Source organism: Neoarius graeffei, chromosome 9 (genome assembly GCF_027579695.1).
Source record: "Neoarius graeffei isolate fNeoGra1 chromosome 9, fNeoGra1.pri, whole genome shotgun sequence".
NCBI lineage: Eukaryota > Metazoa > Chordata > Actinopteri > Siluriformes > Ariidae > Neoarius > Neoarius graeffei.
In genome coordinates, this window is record NC_083577.1 from 49,335,172 (window position 1) to 49,355,602 (window position 20,431).

At 39.5% G+C, this 20,431-nt stretch overlaps 2 protein-coding genes across 8 annotated transcripts in view; one reads left to right on the top strand and one right to left on the bottom strand.

Moving 5' to 3' along the window:
* Positions 1–373: 373 nt before the first annotated feature.
* Positions 374–11,086, top strand: LOC132891773 (solute carrier family 15 member 2-like). Its single transcript, XM_060929703.1, has 23 exons — positions 374–784; positions 1,663–1,703; positions 1,966–2,053; positions 2,180–2,321; positions 2,453–2,545; positions 2,647–2,746; positions 2,945–3,035; positions 3,180–3,257; positions 4,275–4,357; positions 4,444–4,527; positions 4,612–4,701; positions 4,880–4,924; positions 5,859–5,894; positions 6,101–6,189; positions 6,886–6,967; positions 7,074–7,202; positions 7,298–7,462; positions 8,632–8,678; positions 8,865–8,972; positions 9,166–9,262; positions 9,567–9,710; positions 9,786–9,890; positions 10,134–11,086. Exons 2-23 carry the CDS (start codon positions 1,665–1,667, stop codon positions 10,329–10,331), a joined length of 2,133 nt encoding a protein of 710 aa, XP_060785686.1. The 5' UTR covers positions 374–784; positions 1,663–1,664; the 3' UTR covers positions 10,332–11,086.
* Positions 11,087–13,766: 2,680 nt separating this feature from the next.
* The window catches only part of LOC132891777 (HSPB1-associated protein 1 homolog), a 48,994-nt gene continuing 42,329 nt past the window's right edge, over positions 13,767–20,431 (bottom strand). For 4 of the 7 annotated variants that reach the window (XM_060929712.1, XM_060929711.1, XM_060929709.1 and 1 more), the window contains exons 6-8: positions 16,474–16,557; positions 14,813–14,923; positions 13,768–14,364 (exon numbers count right to left, since the gene is read on the bottom strand). In XM_060929712.1, the coding sequence (XP_060785695.1) occupies positions 13,855–14,364; positions 14,813–14,923; positions 16,474–16,557 (705 nt within the window). In that variant the 3' untranslated portion in view covers positions 13,768–13,854. Of the gene's footprint in view, positions 14,365–14,812; positions 14,924–16,473; positions 16,558–20,431 lie in introns of all 7 variants that reach the window. The other 3 variants (XM_060929706.1, XM_060929707.1, XM_060929708.1) reach the window with 1 other exon arrangement.

Sequence of the window (20,431 nt, forward strand, 5' to 3'; positions counted from 1 at the left end):
AAAGAAAGAAAGAAAGAAAGAACGTGTGTAAAGTGTCAGTGCAAATAAATAGGTAGTTCAGTGCAAACTCTACAGGACTTTGGGGGGGCTGTAGAGTTTTGTTATTATTATGAGAATTTAAATCAGAATTATGAGATGCTAGGTCATAATTATGAAATGCCAAATAATACTTGTGAGATGTGTAATAATTACGAGAAACTAATTAATAATTGTGAGATACATCATAATTGAGAGACTAAGTCATAAGTCTGTGACACCAATTTATAATTATGGGATACATTATAATTATGAGACACTAAGTCGTAATAGCTTTTAATTTATAAGGAATATTTTTACAAGGACTCAGTGATCAGTGAAAAATACAAATAGCTCATCCATATACCGGTAAACATGACCGAGCACTAAAAGTGCATTAACTGCAGTGTAAACAGGGTAGAGTTTTCCTATTAGCAGAATATATAAGTGTGAATCAGACGGAAGTGCGCTCTGTAAGTCCGGACACTGTGTGTGTCCAGCAGCAGCACTGCTGAGTGTGAGCTGGGGGAGACACACAATGGGTAAAGCTGAAATGACATGCTGAAGAGAATGAGGATCTAAACCATTATCCAATAGAAAATAAGACCCTGTTAAAGAGCAGAATTAAAGAGCAGAGTGTGTGCAGTGCTGAGGGATGGACTTGGACTTGGACACGTGGTGAGAGGAGAGAGAGAGAGAGAGAGAGAGAGAGAGAGAGCTACTGCCAACCCACACGGGCTAAAGATTTGGAAAGACGACACAGCTAACGGTAATTGTGTTATTATCAGTAATAGCGACTCACCAGGAACATATAAGTGGTGTTTGTTGGATATAAGGGACATTAAAACTTCTTCAAACATTGTATGTGGTGAATTTTACTCTGTTTTCAAGGGGAAAAAGCCCAAGACTCAGTGAAAGAGGTGTTCAGCTCACTGTAAAACATTTCAAATTGGTTTAACTTGGAAATGCAAGTTTACCTGCTGCCTTGAAAATGCAAGTTAACTCAATTTGACAATTATCTTTGTTTCAACTCAGAAAAAGTCTCAATTAGTCAAGACAACTAAGTAATTCAAGTCTAACCTTTGAAAACTTGCGAAGAATAGTTCAAATTAAAACACTTTTCAGAGCTCATTGAGTTAAAGAGAAAAACTAAGTGGACATTAAACAAGGCTGAAATGTTTTACAGTGCTGTGCTTCCAGTGCTAAACATTTGTAGTAAAGATATAGTTGTTTAAGAAAGCAGAACTATGCAGGCTTTTGAGGAAAAGAGTTGTTGTTGTTGTTGTTGTTGTTGATCTGGCTTTAAAATTTGACCTGGTTACCCGACTGAAAGTTTTTGTGATGTGTAAACTGGAGTTGAGATATAATGCAGTTGTTCAGCTCAAAAATAACACGGGGCCACATTTCTTGTCCTCAATGCAGCAAAAGTTAAAAACGAGAGGATTATTTTTACTCTTGAGTTGAGAATATGTATCATAATAATATGATATTCTGATTTTTTGTCACATAATAATACCACAGATCAAGATCCTTCCTTAAATGCACCCAGGGTCAGATAATACTAATGCTCAGTATCTCATTATTAATTTGGTCTTTTCTGTAAATATATTTGGAGTTAACTTTCTGTTTTTTCCCCTTTTTTTTTAGATATGGAGGAGGAACGAGCTGACAATAGAAAGAAGTCACCAGTAAGACATTATATTAATCTCACTGTTACTGCTACACCTCAAAATGGTTAACCTGGCAGCTAAAGCAAATGAGTTAATGTGTCACATCTCAGAGTCATGAAGTTGCTCAGATTGATGTCCATGTTGAGTGGGGCATTGGGCTTGGTGTCAGTTTTAATAAGTGCAATAAAAGTAAACCTTCATTTCAGAACTGTTTGTGTTGTCTGATATGAACTGTGCCTAATGAGAAGTGTCCTTATGTCCTTTCCTTATGCTCTTACAGAAAATATGTGGCACCAACTACCCACTCAGCATTTCCTTCATTGTAGTCAATGAGTTCTGTGAGAGATTCTCTTATTATGGCATGAAAGGTAATGAAGGAGCCCAAATGTCCAATGGTTTATACAAAGCCATGTTACTTCATGTTTATGTTGTGCCCATCACATTAAATATTTTTGACATGCAAAAGCAACCATGAATTTCTCTTCTTCATAAAGCGGTGCTCACACTTTACTTCATCAATTACCTCCACTGGAGCAAGGACTTCTCCACTGCTATATACCATGCATTCTCTGGCCTGTGCTACTTTACTCCTCTAATAGGGGCCATCATAGCTGACTCATGGCTGGGAAAGTTTAAGTAAGTTAAAATGGCTACAATGGGGTTTTTTTGGTTGTTTTTTTTTAACCTGAATCATTTTAACTCAAAGAGAAAGCTGGATTAAACCTGATAAATATTGAACCTTGGAGGTCTTTGTGCTTTGTTCATAGAACCATCATCTATCTGTCAATCGTGTATGTCATTGGTCATGTAATAAAGTCTGTTGGTGCGATTCCATCTGTAGGGGACAGCACTGTGCACATGTAAGTGGATTTTTGTGTGCATTCATGGTAATTGAGCTATGCATTTCCATGTGCGAGGGATGCATTTTGCATGTTTTATGGTACTTTTTGTTTTATCACAGTGCTCTGTCCATGTTGGGGCTCATCCTCATTGCTTTTGGGACTGGAGGAATCAAACCTTGTGTGTCAGCGTTTGGTGGGGACCAATTTGAGGAAGAGCATGTAAGATATTCATGACATGTTTTTGCTATAGTGACAGTCATACTACAGTTAGTCAACTACATTATCACTGAACATGTTAGCTCACTACAATTAGGCTACAGTTACATTATTATTGAACTTGCTAGCTCAGTGGCTTTGTTTAGTATTTCTTTCATAAACCATATTGTTTAATAATTGCATTTTCTTTGTGTTTCTCAGATAAAGGAGAGAAGAAAGTTCTTCTCAATCTTCTATATGTCAATCAATGCTGGGAGTGTGCTTTCGACCCTCGTCACACCAGTTCTAAGAGGTTAATTCCATAATGTAACAGATTTCTGCTGTATTAAAGCCTTACAAACCATCATCATGGTTTCCATTCATAATGTGCAGTTACTGTACATCTTGAACTACCTGTGGTTATACTGTAAGTACAGGTTTAATTTTTATAACACAGGTGACGTTCAGTGTTTTGGAGGTGATTGCTATGCTCTTGCCTTTGGAGTTCCTGCGGCTTTAATGTTCATCGCTTTGGGTGAGTTTAGGCACACGTTCGGGTACAGCGCAGCTCAAAACGCATAATGATCATGTTTATGTACGTCATATTGCATATATTTTCTGAGACCAGAAGCACTGATGTGGATAAACAGGTCAACACAGGAGTCATATTGTATATATTTGCCTGTATCATCTTTGCATTGTTAAACTTGTTTTGGCAAGCACACATCTGTTAAATGTGAATCCCAAACAGATTAGAAGAGTGAGCTTTAACCTTAGTCAGCATTATGGATACCTTGTAAAAACTGTAGCCTCATTTCTCTGCCATTGTAAACAACTTTGGAAAAATATTAAGCTTGTAAGCCAACTGTCTCATAATGGTACTCTACAGTAGAGTGATTTGGCAGATTTGCTTTCTTATGAGTTACTCTAGGTTATAAACTTTCTTCATTTCGGCGTTGGCGCTTTTTCAATGATTTTATCATTGAAATAATGTGAACTACAGCTTAACTGTAAACAGCAGCCTATAATGACCTGCTTTAGAGTAAAGAAAGAAAGCACAACTTTATTCATCACACACTTGTGAAATTTCCTCTCTGCATTTAACCCATCTGAAGCAGTGAACACATACATGAGCAATGAGCACACACACATCGCCTGGGGAGCAGTTGGGAGTTAGGTGCCTCGCTCAAAGATTGTCCCATATTAACCTAACCTGCTTGGATTTAACAAGTTTGGATTGTGGGGGAAACCGGAGCACCCGGAGGAAACCCACGCAGACACAGGAAGAACATGCAAACTCCACACAGAAAGGCCCTTGCCAGCCACTGGGTTCAAACCCAAAACCTTCTTGCTGTGAGGCAACCATGCTAACCTGACCAGGAATCAAACCCGGCCCGCAGCGGTGAGAGCACCGAATCCTAACCACTAGACCACCAGGGAGTTACACAGACTCAAATTGCTGCTCAGCACATATACGATATGTACTAGTACATCTGATATAGGGGTTGGTGACCGCAATGTTTCTGATACTGAATGTATGTTGTTTGTCTAGTGGTTTTCATTCTTGGCAGTGGGCTATATAAAAAGTCCCCACCTGAGGGAAATGTCTTGTTGAACGTCTGCAAGTGCATTGGGGTAAGAAATGTGTTTCACACAACATTTTGGCAGACTGATAGTGAAATTGTTCTGCAAATCCAGTTCATCAATATTTTGTTGATCAGTTTGCCATACGCAATCGGTGGAGAAGCAGAAAGAAAAGCCCAAGACGGAATCACTGGCTGGACTGGGCTGAGGAGAAGTATTCGGTACGAATAATTATAAAACTTGGATTATCTTGTGCACTCAAAAGTTACAGTGATATAATTATTTTATGTGTCATGTGCCACTAGAAAACTCTTATTCAGGAGACCAAAATGGTGCTCTGTGTGCTGGTTCTCTACATCCCATTGCCCATGTTCTGGGCTCTCTTTGATCAGCAGGTAAAAGACTATCATCTACAATCTAACAATGTAGTTGTTTGATTACTGGGGTTTATAATTCATTTGTTAAATGCACTCATGAGATAGTTAAGTGCGATAACACACAGAATACATATGTCTTAGTTTTAAATGAACAATCAGAGTGGAGCTGAAATGAAAAGCTCTTATTTTGTATCAGGGATCTCGCTGGACTCTACAAGCCACACGGATGAACATGGATTTTGTAAGTCTTCTGTCCTTTCTTTAAAGAAGTTTTCTAAGCTCGTACAGATGTTAGTTTCATTGCATCATGTCCTGCTTCTGCATGACTATGCCGGTTTTTTTTGTCTCGAGTGCAATCACATGATTACATGGAACTGAGTAAAGGGTAATGAAGTTTAAATGACAACTGTATGGCCCACAGTTGCATGGACAATCTATTTAGGATTTATATGTATAACAAAAAAAACCATTGAGCATTCACATATCCAGTAAGTCTCAATTCATTAGGGTAATGACAATTTTACAAAGCACTTGATGCATTCCACTGAGCCGAGCAATGAATTAATTTTCATAAAGTTGTCCACCTAACAACGCAAAATACAGCATAGGCAAAACAACCTACAGTATGTTGATAATTTATGTTCCGTATGTTAATTCATAGTTTTGATGTCTTCAGTATTGTTCTACAGTGTAGAAAATTTCCAAGATACAGAAAAACCTATGATTGATTAGATGTGTCCAAACTTTTGACTGGTATTGTTTTTCTTGTTTATATCTGTGTTTCTGAATTACTGTGATGGAAACCTTATGCTGTTTTACCTCATGCTCTTGACTTAAATTATCTAGTCCTTAATAGTAAGCTCAAATTTAGCTTTAATTTATTGCAGAAAGGAAAACACTAATAATGTATAGGACCTAGGTTCTTCATAAGCAGGTTTGAAAACCTTGGTCAAAAATACAGAAATTAATGAAAAAACTCATTATATTTCCTGTATGTTGGCTGAGTGAGTGAGGTGCAGAAATGACTCACTGTAATTTAAATCATTTTCTTTCTTTCTTTTTTTTTAATTTGCATTCCAGTTTGTGACAGTTGAAGCAACTAAACTGCAGATGAAGATTTTTATATTGCGTAATTTTATGCTCTATCCATTCATCTGTACTTTTCTGTTTTACAGGGTGGAGGTTTTGTAATAAAGCCTGATCAAATGCAGGTATCTGTATGCACAAATCTTCCTGTGGTCTGGAGCACTGTTAAAGCTTAATGATATGATGATGTTATGAAGAAACTATCATAAAATTTAAGCAACACATTTACTGTTATCTGTTTCAGCTATATATTTTATGATTTTCTGATCATTATGGTTATTGTGCTCTGTGAGATGCAGGATGTATTGTTTTTCCCTTCCCTGTTGTTAAGACGCTGAATGCTTTGCTCATTCTGATATTCATTCCTATCTTTGACATGGGTGTGTACCCGCTCATCCGTCTTTGTCGGATCAACCTCACGTAAGTACAGCCAAAGCTACGTATCCATGTGGAATAGAAAGTCCCAGTAAAATTTTAACAGCATTCAAAGTACACCAAAGGTTTTTTTTTTTAATTGTCTAGCAAAAGTGCAAAACAGCATATGCAGTGTCCGTGATTATGCAAGGTGCAGCATTCATTATGTGGTTCTTGCACAGCAAAATGGTGCAGAGTGTACTTAAGCTTTACATGCAGAAGATGAATTCCTTATGTCACCACTGTTTGCCATTTTCTTTTTTATTTTCCTCACAATTTTTTTTCTTAATTTCCATATTGTGGTAATAAGTGCTGGTTCATTATTAAGTTATTCTATCTAGATTATAAAATATACTTGTCTCTGACATGACACCAGACCTACATTTATTTCGTATTTTATATTCTATTTGCTCTCCAGCACATTTAAGTGTTGCAGTGCCATCGTTTCAGAATTTCAGATAATATTTGCTGTTTTTTGTACCTTAAGTGTGGTACAAAAAATAGCACAATGGTTTTTGAATGTGCTGAATGATTTGGCTCAAGTGATTATGAACCATTTATATTCATGCACATTTATCTGCACTATTTTATAAATTGTATTTTGGACATAGAGGTGCAAACATAAGAAGAACATAGTCTGGCTAATAATCAAATGTTAGACTTCTTGCTTGTGTAACTTCCATATCTCTCTCCTGTGCTTAGGCCTCTAAGGAAGATGACCACAGGAATGATCCTTGCTGCACTCGCCTTCTGTGCTGCAACTGTAGTGGAAGTCAATGTCATCGTATGTCTTCACACAGTCTTTATTTATACCACAGTGTTGCAAATTTTAAAAGGAAGTCATAGAAACTGTCAGTGTGATGTACTCTGTGTTGTATTTTCTGGCAAAGAAAACGGTTGTGGAACCTCCACCAGCCAAAGAGTGTTTGCTACAAGTCCTTAACCTTGTTAATGGAGAGGCTGTGTCTGTAGAAATTACAGGACATAATATTTTCCCTGACAAAATAGAACCATATAAGGTGAGGTCATCTGTCATTTAACTGTTTTAAGTTTATTTTAAAATTAATTTTTAACCACTATAAAGCAAATAATGAAATCACTGTTATGTTGTTAGGATCCTTTGGAATACACCAGACTTCCACTTGAGGATGTCAGCCAAGTCTTCCCAGTCACTGTTTCTCAAAATGGAGTGGCTCACCAGTGCCAACTTAACGTCAGTGAGCACACTGTCTATAGCCTCATCTTGTATAGTGAGGGCACTAGTATTGAGTGTAAACAGGTGAGGTTATAAGAGTTTGCTAAATATCTCTAAGAAGTATTTTTAACAAATAAGAACACAACTGGCATCTAAATATTTAACAATTATTCCACAAAATCGAGTCATACATGAGCTGATAGCCGACAAGGTGCATAGCGCTAAGTTGGCTAAAAGCCATATATGACAAGATTGAGTGGAATGATTGTTTTATATGATTGTTAAATTTGAATTTCCCTCCAGGGATTAATAAAGTGATTCTGATTCTGTTCACATTCACTGGATTTTGAGAAAAAGAGCATTTTTATTTTTTGCAAATTCAATAAATAAAAACTTTATACAAAATGTCCGACAAAGTAATTTCCGCTTAAAACATAAACAAACCAGCAAAATGACAGAATTAATTTGTGAAAAATGCTATAATAATATTTCTTGAAAAATCAAAAAGGATATGTTCTTACCACCTGTGATGACCTGGCGACTTGTCCAGGGTGTACCCCACCTCTCGCCCATAGTCAGCTGGGATAGGCTCCAGCTTGCCTGTGACCCTGTAGAACAGAATAAGCGGCTACAGATAATGGATGGATGGATGTTCTTATATTCATACTTCATACTTTTATTCCATTTTTTTTTCTCTTTTTTGGGGTTTTGTTTCCGAGTAGAGTTTTTATTTCGTCCTCAATTGGTTCACTAACACGGTCCATGATTTTCTTTTCTTCTTTAGGGTTTTTGGTGGTTTGGCACCACTGAGAGCTGGAGTGTGGAACAGGAAATATTGGGGGGTGGGGGGAGAGATATTCTTTTAGCTATTTCTGTTTCTTTTAAATACTTGAGAAAGTGATTTTTCTGACTTGATGCGCCCTGCCATTTTGTTTTTTTCTACTCACGGTATATGAGCTGATATCCTAGTAGTAGTGTCACCAATCAGAGCGTATGATTGCTTATATCCAGTGAATGTGGATAGAATAAAAGTGATTTTTCTGACTTGATGCACTCTGCCATTTTGTTTTTCTCTACTCATGGTATATGAGCTAATATCTTAATAGTAGAGTCACCAGTCAGAGCGCAACGAGTGTTGCTCATATCCAATAAATGTGGACAGAATAAATTATGATACCAGATTCTTATTTAATTTTGCATTGTCATGATATTACATTGTCCTCTTTTACATGTTTTGTGTGACTAAAATGCAGGAAAAGGATAATATCATGAAATCTGTGAATGGAGAAGCCGTCGTCAGGTACAGTACAACTCTGAAGAATCATAAATACTGAATAAGAATCACAATGAGCAGGGAAGGGTGTTTCTGAGGTCAAATTTTAACTGGAGAGTTAATCTTCAGTAAAATTATCAGACTTTGCATAATACAACTTGGGTGGTTCTTTGTAATGAGCTTTAAATGTCAGATACACTTTTTTTTTTTCAGATTTATTAATAGCCGATCAGAGGACATGAACATAACAGTAGGCAGTGTAACATTCTTTGCACCAAGCAGTTACGGGATCTCTGAAAGCAAAAGTGTTGAAAGAGGAAAGTGAGTACTTTCTTACCAATAGCTCTATTTAATTACAATCATGTAACATCTGGTGATTGATTATCTCTCCTCAAGTTGAAATTATTTTATGGACTTTTTATGGATTTTCATATCACAGTGATTACAGATTTTATGCCTGATCAAGGTCTTGGTTGATGAAGCTCATGTCTTTGACAATGTTTTCCCTCTGCAGATACACAGAAGTTTCCTGCGAATCACAGACAAAGACACATCTTATTGATCTGGGGCTTCTTGACTTTGGTGCCACCTACACATTCACTCTTGGCGGGGTAAAAAGATGTTTATCTTAGTGTGGTTAATATTTTACCGTAGAGGCCATGGCGATATTTGTTTCACAATTTCTTGGACAATTATATAGACGAGAATTGTGGTTTTCACAAAGTTTTTAAAAGATATAAAATAGAAATTAGTCAGCTCACACACAGTCACAGAAAACAGTGTTCAGTTTAAGAATTAAATGATGGTTGTTGCTTCTTAAAAATGAACTTTTCTCTTATTTATCTGTATGAGATAATGATACAGGAATGGGTAGCCAGGCTAAAAAGGGTCAACAGTTTCCTGTTGTTTGTACAGGACACAGAAGCCATACAAATTAATAAGACTGAGGATGTCCAGGCAAACAATGTGCACATTGCTTGGCAGATCCCACAGTACGTCCTCATCACTGCAGGGGAGGTCATGTTCTCAATCACTGGTCTAGAATTTTCATATTCACAGGTATGTCAGTGAACCACATTTTAGATTTAATGTTCTGTCAGTTTCAGTTGTTCATGCCACAGCTTGTGCCCTTAGGCCCCAGCGAGTATGAAGTCTGTGCTGCAAGCAGGATGGCTTCTTACTGTGGCTTTTGGGAATGTCATTGTGCTGATTGTGGCAGAGGGAGCTGGGCTGGAGCAGGTAAGTTCTGGATCTGGTGATTTCTTTTTATTGTACCTAGTCTGGCCTTAGATATGCAAACATTAATAAAAGTCAATAAAACAACACAATATGCACCAGATAGTGAAGTACAACATTCGCCTTTACTTAGAACAGTTGTCTGGCAGTCTGGGAAAACTCTTTGGATGATCTGGCAACAGCCAAAAAGTTTAGCCAGTTTTTTTTCTGCCTATAACCTGAAAGACTAACTAATATCATTTACAGTGGTCAGAGTTTCTGCTCTTTGCTGCACTGCTGATTGCGGTCAGCATCATCTTCTCCATCATGGCCTATTTCTACACCTATGTTGACCCTGATCAGGTGGCCAAGCTCGCCAAAGATGATGAAAAAATGACTGACTTCAAGGAGAAAGAAAAAGAGAATATGGACATGATTGATGCCCAGAAGATGACAAAGCTATAGCACAGCTACTTGTTGCTTCTGATGTATAATTTATACTAAATCAGATCAAAACTAATCATATCAGTCAGAAAGTTCTGTTTATTGCATTTTTTTTTTAATAATGGCAATTTTCGGATGATTCAAGGACTTTATCCTTATTTGATCCCTTCAACTGATGGATCATATATATTTAAGGCAAGAAATAACTAAATACAAATTTTTCTGGCTGTATTTATTTGTGTTTATGTACAGTTAGGTCCATAAATATTTGGACAGAGACAACATTTTTCTAATTTTGGTTCTGTACATTACCACAATGAATTTTGAACAAAACAATTCAGATGCAGTTGAAGTTCAGACTTTCAGCTTTAATTCAGTGGGTTGAACAAAATGATTGCATAAAAATGTGAGGAACTAAAGCATTTTTAAAACACAATCCCTTCATTTCAGGGGCTCAAAAGTAATTGGACAAATTTAATTGTAAATAAAATGTTCATTTCTAATACTTGGTTGAAAACCCTTTGTTGGCAATGACTGCCTGAAGTCTTGAACTCACTGACATCACCAGACACTGTGTTTCCTCCTTTTTAATGCTGTGCCAGGCCTTTACTGCACCGGTTGTCAGTTGCTGTTTGTTTGTGGGCCTTTCTGTCTGAAGTTTAGTCTTTAACAAGTGAAATGCATGCTCAATTGGGTTGAGATCAGGTGACTGACTTGGCCATTCAAGAATATTCCACTTATTTGCTTTAATAAACTCCTGGGTTGCTTTGGCTTTATGTTTTGGGTCATTGTCCATCTGTATTATGAAACGCCGACCAATCAGTTTGGCTGCATTTGAGCACACAGTATGTCTCTGAATACCTCAGAATTCATCCGGCTGCTTCTGTCCTGTGTCACATCATCAACAAACACTAGTGACCCAGTGCCACTGGCAGCCATGCATGCCCAAGCCATCACACTGCCTCCGCCGTGTTTTACAGATGATGTGGTATGCTTTGGATCATGAGCTGTACCATGCCTTCGCCATACTTTTTTCTTTCCATCATTCTGGTAGAGGTTGATCTTGGTTTCATCTGTCCAAAGAATGTTCTTCCAGAACTGTGCTGGCTTTTTTAGATGTTTTTTTAGCAAAGTCCAATCTAGCCTTTTTATTCTTGAGGCTTATGAGTGGCTTGCACCATTCAGTGAACCCTCTGTATTTACTTTCATGCAGTCTTCTCTTTATGGTAGATTTGGATATTGATAGGCCTACCTCCTGGAGAGTGTTGCTCACTTGGTTGGCTGTTGTGAAGGGGTTTCTCTTCACCATGGAAATTATTCTGCGATCATCCACCACTGTTGTCTTCTGTGAGTGTCCAGGTCTTTTTGCATTGATGAGTTCACCAGTGCTTTCTTTCTTTCTCAGGATGTACCAAACTGTAGATTTTGCCACTCCTAATATTGTAGCAATTTCTCGGATGGGTTTTTTCTGTTTTCGCAGCTTAAGGATGGCTTGTTTCACCTGCATGGAGAGCTCCTTTGACCGCATGTTTTCTTCACAGCAAAATCTTCCAAATGCAAGCACCACACCTCAAATCAACTCCAGGCCTTTTATCTGCTTAATTGAGAATGACATAACGAAGGAATTGCCCACACCTGCCCATGAAATAGCCTTTGAGTCAATTGTCCAATTACTTTTGGTCCCTTTAAAAACAGGGTGGCACATGTTAAGAAGCTGAAACTCCTAAACCCTTCATCCAATTTTAGGCCAAGTTTACATTAGACCGTATCTGTCTCGTTTTCTTCGCGGATGCACTGTCCGTTTACATTAAAACGCCTGGAAACGCCGGGAAACGGGAATCCGCCAGGGTCCACGTATTCAATCTAGATCGTGTCTGGTCCGGTACTGTGTAAACATTGAGAATACGCGGATACACGGATACGCTGTGCTGAGCTCTAGCTGGCGTCGTCATTGGACAACGTCACTGTGACATCCACCTTCCTGATTCGCTGGCGTTGGTCATGTGACACGACTGCTGAAAAACGGCGCGGACTTCCGCCTTGTATCACCTTTCATTAAAGAGTATAAAAGTATGAAAATACTGCAAATACTGATGCAAATACTGCCCATTGTGTAGTTATGATTGTCTTTAGGCTTGCTATCCTTCCACTTGCAAGTGGTAAGTGACGCGCATGCCCGACATGCACTGAGATCACACACACAGCGGCTCAGTCCCAAATCACTGCTTGTGCGCTCCACTCGCGCGCTCTGTGAGCTGCGCAGGGCCGGAGTGCGCACCCTCCAGAGGGCACTCGCTGTTCAGGGCGGAGTGATTTGGAGCGCAGGATGCCTGCGGAGCCGAGCGTATCCGTGTATTGGCGTTGCTGTGTGCACGCGAATCGTGTATTGGCGTTGCTGTGTGCACACTAATCGTTTTAAAAACGTTAATCTGATGATCCGCTGATACGGTCTAATGTAAACCCCACCTTAATGTGGATACCCTCAAATGAAAGCTGAAAGTCATATATAGACCTAACTGTATTTAAGACATAACACATAATTTAAAGTTGTAGGTTGTAGATTATAAACGTAAGTTTGATAGGGGAAGAGGGTTTTTTTTGTGTCCGTTGACAGCATGAAGGTAATACTATACAAACTGACTTCAGACAATTGGCGAGCTGGCCGTTTATTAAATACAGATGAAGAGATGGGCAGCACAGGACCTCACAGCTCCAGGGTCTGGGATTTGATCCTGAGTTTTTGCAACTGTCAACTGCGTTCTGCTTGTGGATTAGCTAACTGAATTTTGCATGAAAATGTGTGTGTGTGTGTGTGTGTGTATACACATGCCCTTGAGTATGTTCCTGTCTCAATCTCAGCATTGCCTGCCCTGGATCCTACACAACTACAGCACAGACCATATATCCTGTATAAAGCTTATAGACCCTAGTATGAACAACAGCTGCCCCACCTGTTGAGAGAATTGTGACTCGTAACCTTGACTGTAATAAGCATGTACTGAAAATGAAGCAATTATCAATGTAGCTCATAAACTGGCAACTTTGTGTATAACTGACACATCAAATCAGCTCATAATGATCAGTATGAATTTGCATAGACTAATATAAACATATCAGTGGTTCAGCTCCACTTATTTTTATGATATAAATTGTGTAAATAAAATTCATTTTCAGATTGGGGCTTGGTTTAAAGGCTTTCTTTTTCATTCAATTTTATCAAGGCGATACGATTAGTTACACTTCTATATAGTGTCTTTTTACTGCCCAAGGACACAGTTCCCAGTAGAGAACAGTATGTTATAACTTTATCTATGTGTGATATGAGGTATGACACTTTCTTTTTATAGCACAAGAAAAACAGCTGTCTCAACCTTTCTTTGACTTTGACAAATATCAATAGAATTAGTGCATCAATAATAACGTGACAGAAACCATGTTCCTTTTTCTTTCAAATGATTAATAATTATTAGCAATTAAGTCTTTATTGACATCAATATTTTATGTGTAAAGTTAATACAGTGTATAAAATTGCTTGCTGAGTTGTCTAGTCAAACTCTTTCTGTCTGCCTATCATTAGCTTTGTAACAAGGGCAATAACATCAGGATGCAGCAGGCAGTCCAGCACATCATTGGTGGATATTCGACCACATGTTGCACCAGCATTTCCATCATCATCTTCCTGCTCTGGTATACTGATTGCCTCTTCTTTTCCATGTATATCTGTATGCAGGGGCTTTGCTCTTTTCTGCGTGTAAAAGAGCGCATCATCTTTTGAAATGAAAGTCTCTTTGAGGTTTGTCACTGTGGATTTCTGAGACGTGTCTGCATGACAAGTGACAGGGATGAGGTGCGGTCCATAGGGCAATGAAAAAGAGGTGACGGGTTCAATGACATGGGCCTTCAAATGACCACCAGAATCCCGCTTCAAAGCTGAGGGACTGGGTTGTTCTGCACATCTGGCCTGGTCTTCAGTATGTAAGCCCCTTTTATTCATGTAAGCCTTCACTGCTAGATTCAAGTACTGCATGTTTTCATCATGTGTAGCGATCCCATCCTTTAACACAACACCAGAAACAGCATGAATGTGGTGAACGACAGATTGTCCAATTACAATCTTTACTACAACTTAAAATACGCTCAGTTTAACTTTTAACATGCACAAACAGGGCACAGGTTTGTGATTAGTGCAAGTGATGGTACAGTACACATAGCTGTGAATGGAATCTGCCAGGGTTTTTTTTGGTCTAAACCTGGGGCTAAGCCAATAGGCAGATTCCTCGCTTTCAGCCATGTGTACAGACTGATGGCAAGGCCATCACCAGTGAAAACATGATCTATCAAGACTGGAGCGTTCTCTTCATGGTGATGAATGTGACACAAATTGTTCCTTTTCATCTACATTACTCATTAAAATGTCAAGAAATCTATTTAATTTAAACTTTCTTGGGTATATATTCTCAATGTCACATGATTGTCAATGGTAAACTCATGTGGTGGGGTACCTCAGTAGGATTGAGCCAGTTGTCTTTGTTATCTACACTTGGTTTAGTCTTTAGCGCACAGATAATGGTCTTGCTCAGAGCTTCTCCTATTCGGGTTTCATCATCCACCTCCTGCATTGAAACATGAGTGTCACTAAGAGGGAATCTTGGAAGTGGTCATGAACATTACTTACTATTGCTGGGTTTCATGTGACATCACATCCACCTTATTAGTTATTCAAAACTTTAGCTGGTGGTCTACCAAAACTCAGTTGACAAAGCATTTGTACAGAGAAGGTGCATTGCTTGCATGAAAAATGCCTTACACTTGTGTTGTTTGAATTGATCAAACCGTGAAACTGATAAAAGTTTCTTCAGGGTCCCCCGTGAACTAATAAAAAAGGGTGAACGAACACAGGATTTCACAAAAAGACGTTGAGAAAGGTGGCTTTTGAACCTCTCACTGAAATTGAAGGAAGCCGAGTCGAAGCATGCTCGAGTTTGCAGTGATCACTTAATGAAAGGTTTGTATATCCCTCTCAGCTATGTCCTTAGTGTTTTCCTAGTACTTTTCTTGCTACGTGTTGTTATTTTACGGCACTTTTTTTTAGTCACGAAGCGCTAAAGTCCCCAGCTGTTTCTTTGTTTACTCCTCATTCCTCACAAAATCCATATGCGTGACGGTCACGACAAAATCCTTGCCCAGCCATACAGTTACAATGTGACGTGATCACTTCTCCACCTTGTTTAACTAAGATCCAGGTCTTTAAAGGGGTTTCTGATGATCTTTTTGAATGATTTACCTGAGAGATAAGAGCCAACACAAGTGAAAATCGAGCAAACTGTTGTTTGTTTATACTTCAACTTGCAGTGCTTCGTTGTAAAAACACAAACAAAAAGCTTAAAAAAAATTATATATATGAATGAGAGAGTTACACGGGCAAAAACAATACAGGATTCATTCGACAGCGACTTGGTACCGAGGTCCTTTACCCAGCCACATACAAAAAAGTTGTAAGCCTCCATACTCTCCCACGCTTTCATCTGTTTTGCGGTGTAGAAGGACGTCTGCAACACCAGATAGTTCGAGATGTCGAAGAACTCGACTGAAGAGTAGTTTTCGAGATCATATGACAAATCCTTCTTTCCCAGACTGTAGGGGTCGATTCCATTGCACATAGCAATCTTCTGAATATATCTAAAGCGAGCAGTGGCTTCTAGATTACGAGCATACTTTGATAAGTTATTGCTAGTTGTCTGCACTACGGCAGCCATTTTGGTTTGCTAGACCACCAGCTGTTTTACCGGAAGTGAAATGGCTTTAAAAAAGTCACGTGACTGAAACCCAAGAATTCTAAAGCTCTGATGCAGAAAACACCTGTATAGCAGCAGACAGTAAACTGCGTGCATACATTAGTAGAGAATTAATGCACTGCTCATTTGCAGGAGTGTGTTCACACTTACTCAAATCCACCATTCATTAGCAAAATGCAAACAGCACAATGGCATCAATCACAGTGATGCTGCACATGATCCAGGAAGGGGCTAAGCCTTTAGCTATGCCATGATAATAAGCTATGATGTGAATTTCAAATCCTTCAAATACAACTTTTGTGCCCTACCATCCTTATATAACAGGTATAAAATGGTATAACGTTACCACAGATGGAACGACACCTTACCATCTCAATCCATGAGTTGACACTGACAGTTACTGGGTCTACTGATTCCACATAGTGCCACCAGTGTCTTGGGACAAAAAGAACCTAATGGAAAGACAATATTCACAAAATGAGCCCATTCATTGCCAAAAAATTTTATTTTAGTAACTTAGATGGCTACTGCCATGCAGTTTCTCCAAGGAACACAGTTGGAGATTTGTAGAAGATGGTGGCATTTCATCAGCAATTAATTACAATGAGCAGTTTAAATATATAAAAAGAAAATAATTGTGGGGCGGCACGGTGGTGCAGTTGGTTAGAGCTGTCACCTCACAGCAAGAAGGTCCTGGGTTCGAGCCCAGCGGCCGACGGGGGCCTTTTTGTGTGGAGTTTGCATGTTCTCGCTGTGTCTGTGTGGATTTCCTCCAAAGACATGCAGGTTAGGCTAATTGGTGGCTCTAAATTGACTGTAGGAATTGTTGTTTGTCTCTGTGATTGCCCTGTGATAACCTGGTGACTTGTCCAGGGTGTACCCTGCATCTCACCCATAGTCAGCTGGGATAGGCTCCAGCTTGCCTGCGACCCTGTAGAACAGGATAAGCAGCTACAGATAATGGATGGATGGTGGCATTTCATCAAGTCTACACTATATGGCCAAACATAGGCAGATACCCAACCATTACACATATATGAGATTGTTAAACATCCCATTCCAGATGTAGTGTCCCCTTTGCTGTTATAATAACCTCCATTATTCAGATTTTGGAGTGTGGCTGTGGGGATTTGCCCATTCAACCAGTAAGATCATTAGTGAAATCACACACTAGTGTTGGGTGAGAAGGCTTGGTGTGCAGACAGCATTCCAGCTCATCCCAAAGGAGGGTAGGCCTCTGTGCAGGACCCTCAAGTTTCACACCAACCTTAGCAAACCATGTATTCATGGACCTCACTTTGTGCACAGGGGCACTGTCATGCTGGAACAGGTTTGGGCAAATTGTAATGCTACAGCATACAAAGGCATTTTAAACAATTTTGTGCTTCCAACTTTGTGGAGAACAACCACATCCATCCATCCATCCATCCATCCATCCATCCATCCATCATCTGTAGCCGCTTATCCTGTTCTACAGGGTCGCAGACAAGCTGGAGCCTATCCCAGCTGACTACAGGTGAGAGGCGGGGTACACCCTGGACAAGTTGCCAGATTATCGCAGGGCTGACACAGAGACAAACAACCATTCACACTCACATTCACACCTATGGTCAATTTAGAGCTACCAGTTAACCGAACCTGCATGTCTTTGGACTGTGGGGGAAACCGGAGCACCCAGAGGAAACCCACGCCAACACAGGGAGAACATGCAAACTCCACACAGAAAGGCCCTTGCCGGCAACTGGGCTCGAAGCCAGGACCTTCTTGCTGTGAGGCGACAGTGCTAACCACTACACCACCGTGCTGCCCCGAACGACCACATATGAGTGTGAATATAAAGTGCCACCTACATGACAACATACTAAGTAGGAGATGTGCCAGTGCTACATAACCATAAGTGCCTGGAGTTCACTAGACTACTGGAACTTTGTAACTGCCATAAAAAGCAGGATGGTTTTATGGAGTTGTTTGGATCTTCCAGCAAGATAATGAGCCAAAACAAATGTGCAAATTCATATAAAAATGGTTCAGCGAAGACAGAATCAAGCTTTTGGTATGGTCATCCTAGTCCCTGTGACCTAAACCCCACTGAAAAATTGCAGGGTGAGCTGAAGAGGAGAGTTCAAAAGACAGGACTCTGGAGTACCTGAAGAGGACTGTTCTCAGATTCAATGCTCTGTATCTTCCAATCACACCAAGCATTATTGGACAACACTTAATGCACTGTCAGAGAGAGGTTGCTCAAAGTACTAAAAGCAGTGGGAAAAGAGTTGGTACATGTTTATTTTTTAAATTAGAATAAAAATAATTTAATCTAATCCTCAATTAAAATTGTGTTTCTTTCATAGTTTCAGTGCAAATATCGAGCCACAAAGATTTTCATAACTTTTTAACTCCCCCTATCAAGGGTGCCAATAATTATGCAGCTGACTGTATCCTAGAAAGAAGTACAATTGTCAATAAAGCTTGTAAATGATTTAATGTGTACAAATAGGCTCAATGCTAATTTTGTTTATTATAAACTCAATAAATTTGCCTATATTTAAGACCATTTAAAATACTAAGATGTTAGTTTTTGCTGTGTTCAACTGGCAAATCATGCAAAATTAATATTTAGTACAATTTTACACACCATGAATCTAGCAGAAATGGGACTCATGCGTGAAGCTTAGATGGGCTTGCGTTGTGTCTGCAGAAGTCAGTCAACAGGTCTGGATTTAGTTGAGCAAAGTAATTCAACATTGCGGATTAGCGCCTTCAATCAGCATCCAGGTTTCTGGACTTGTGTGTTAGAACAGGCACAGAATACCAAAAGGGAGCGCTTAACAGTGGGCAGCTGTGGGACTGCAGTGGGCAGCTGCAGTCTGTCAAACTGTTCAGCATTATACAGTGCACTCCACAATTATTGGCGGCGAGAAAAACAAATTCACCTTTTGGTGAAGTAGTTTCATCTCATGAATAGTGCGCCACTATTATTGTAACCCCTTCGGTTACATTATATAGTGAACATAATGTAACCGAAGCATGTTTCTCATTTAAATTGTACATTTTTGAGTTGCACTGCAAAAAATGATATCTTAGCAAGTGAAAATATCATGAAAATAGTTGAAACGATCTGGCATTTCCTATTAGAAGAATACAAGACACCAATTCTGAGATTATTAAACCTAGTTCTAGATCGCAACCAACTTATTCTAAGATGTCTTATCAAGTAAAAATATCTGTCCATGCAGCAAGATAATTTCAACTCGTATTAAGTCATTTTCTCCTCAAATTCACTTTTCAGTTTTTTTGCAGTGTGAGGGGGGGGCAGGGTGGTGTAGCGGTTAGCACTGTCACCTCACAGCAAGAAGGTCCTGGGTTCGAGCCCAGTGGCTGACGAGGGCCTTTCTGTGTGGAGTTTGCATGTTCTCCCCGTGTCTGCGTGGGTTTCCTCCGGGTGCTCCGGTTTCCCCCACAGTCCAAAGACATGCAGGTTAGGCTAATTGGTGGCTCTAAATTGACCGTAGGTGTGAATGTGAGTGTGAATGGTTGGTTGTCTCTGTGTGTCAGCCCTGCGATGACCTGGTGACTTGTCTAGCTGGGACAGGCTCCAGTTTGCCTGCGACCCTGCACAAGATAAGCAGCTACAGATAATGGATGGATGGATGGATGGATGGATTTTGAGTTGATTGGAGTGTGTAGGAAATTTCAAGCTGTAATCCAGGACTTCCTGATTAACTGGGGGACAAATATGAGGTGACACAGAGGCCAAATACCCTTAGTCATCCATGAACATGGGAAAGATAAGAGAACACACAAACCAATTGTTAGGGTTCATGGCATCATGGACTCCATGAAATATCAGAACATTTTAAATCAAACTCTGGCTGCCTCTGCCAGGAAACTAAAACTGGGTCGTCACTGGATCATCACTGGATCTTCCAGCAGGACAATGATCCAAAGAAAACGTCCAAATTGGCACAAAAGTGGTTCGCTGACCACAGAATTAAGCTTCTGCCATGGCCATCTCAGTCCCCTTACCTGAACCTCACTGAAAACCTGTGGGGTGGGCTGAAAAGGAGGGTGCACAAGAGAGGGCCTAGAACCCTGGATGATCTGGAGAGACTGTGTAGAGAGGAATGGTCTCAGATGCCCTGCTCTGTACAAAGTATTAAATGCAGGGATGCCAATAATAGTGCCAACCTTTTTTTTTTTAAGCCAAGCTTTACAAGGGGTGCCGATAATTGTGGAGGGCACTGTATGGAAGTGTATAGGACCTGGTCAAACTTTAAATCGTATTACAATCTTTATTCCTGCAAGCTCTTCATTTTCTGTAAGCATTTT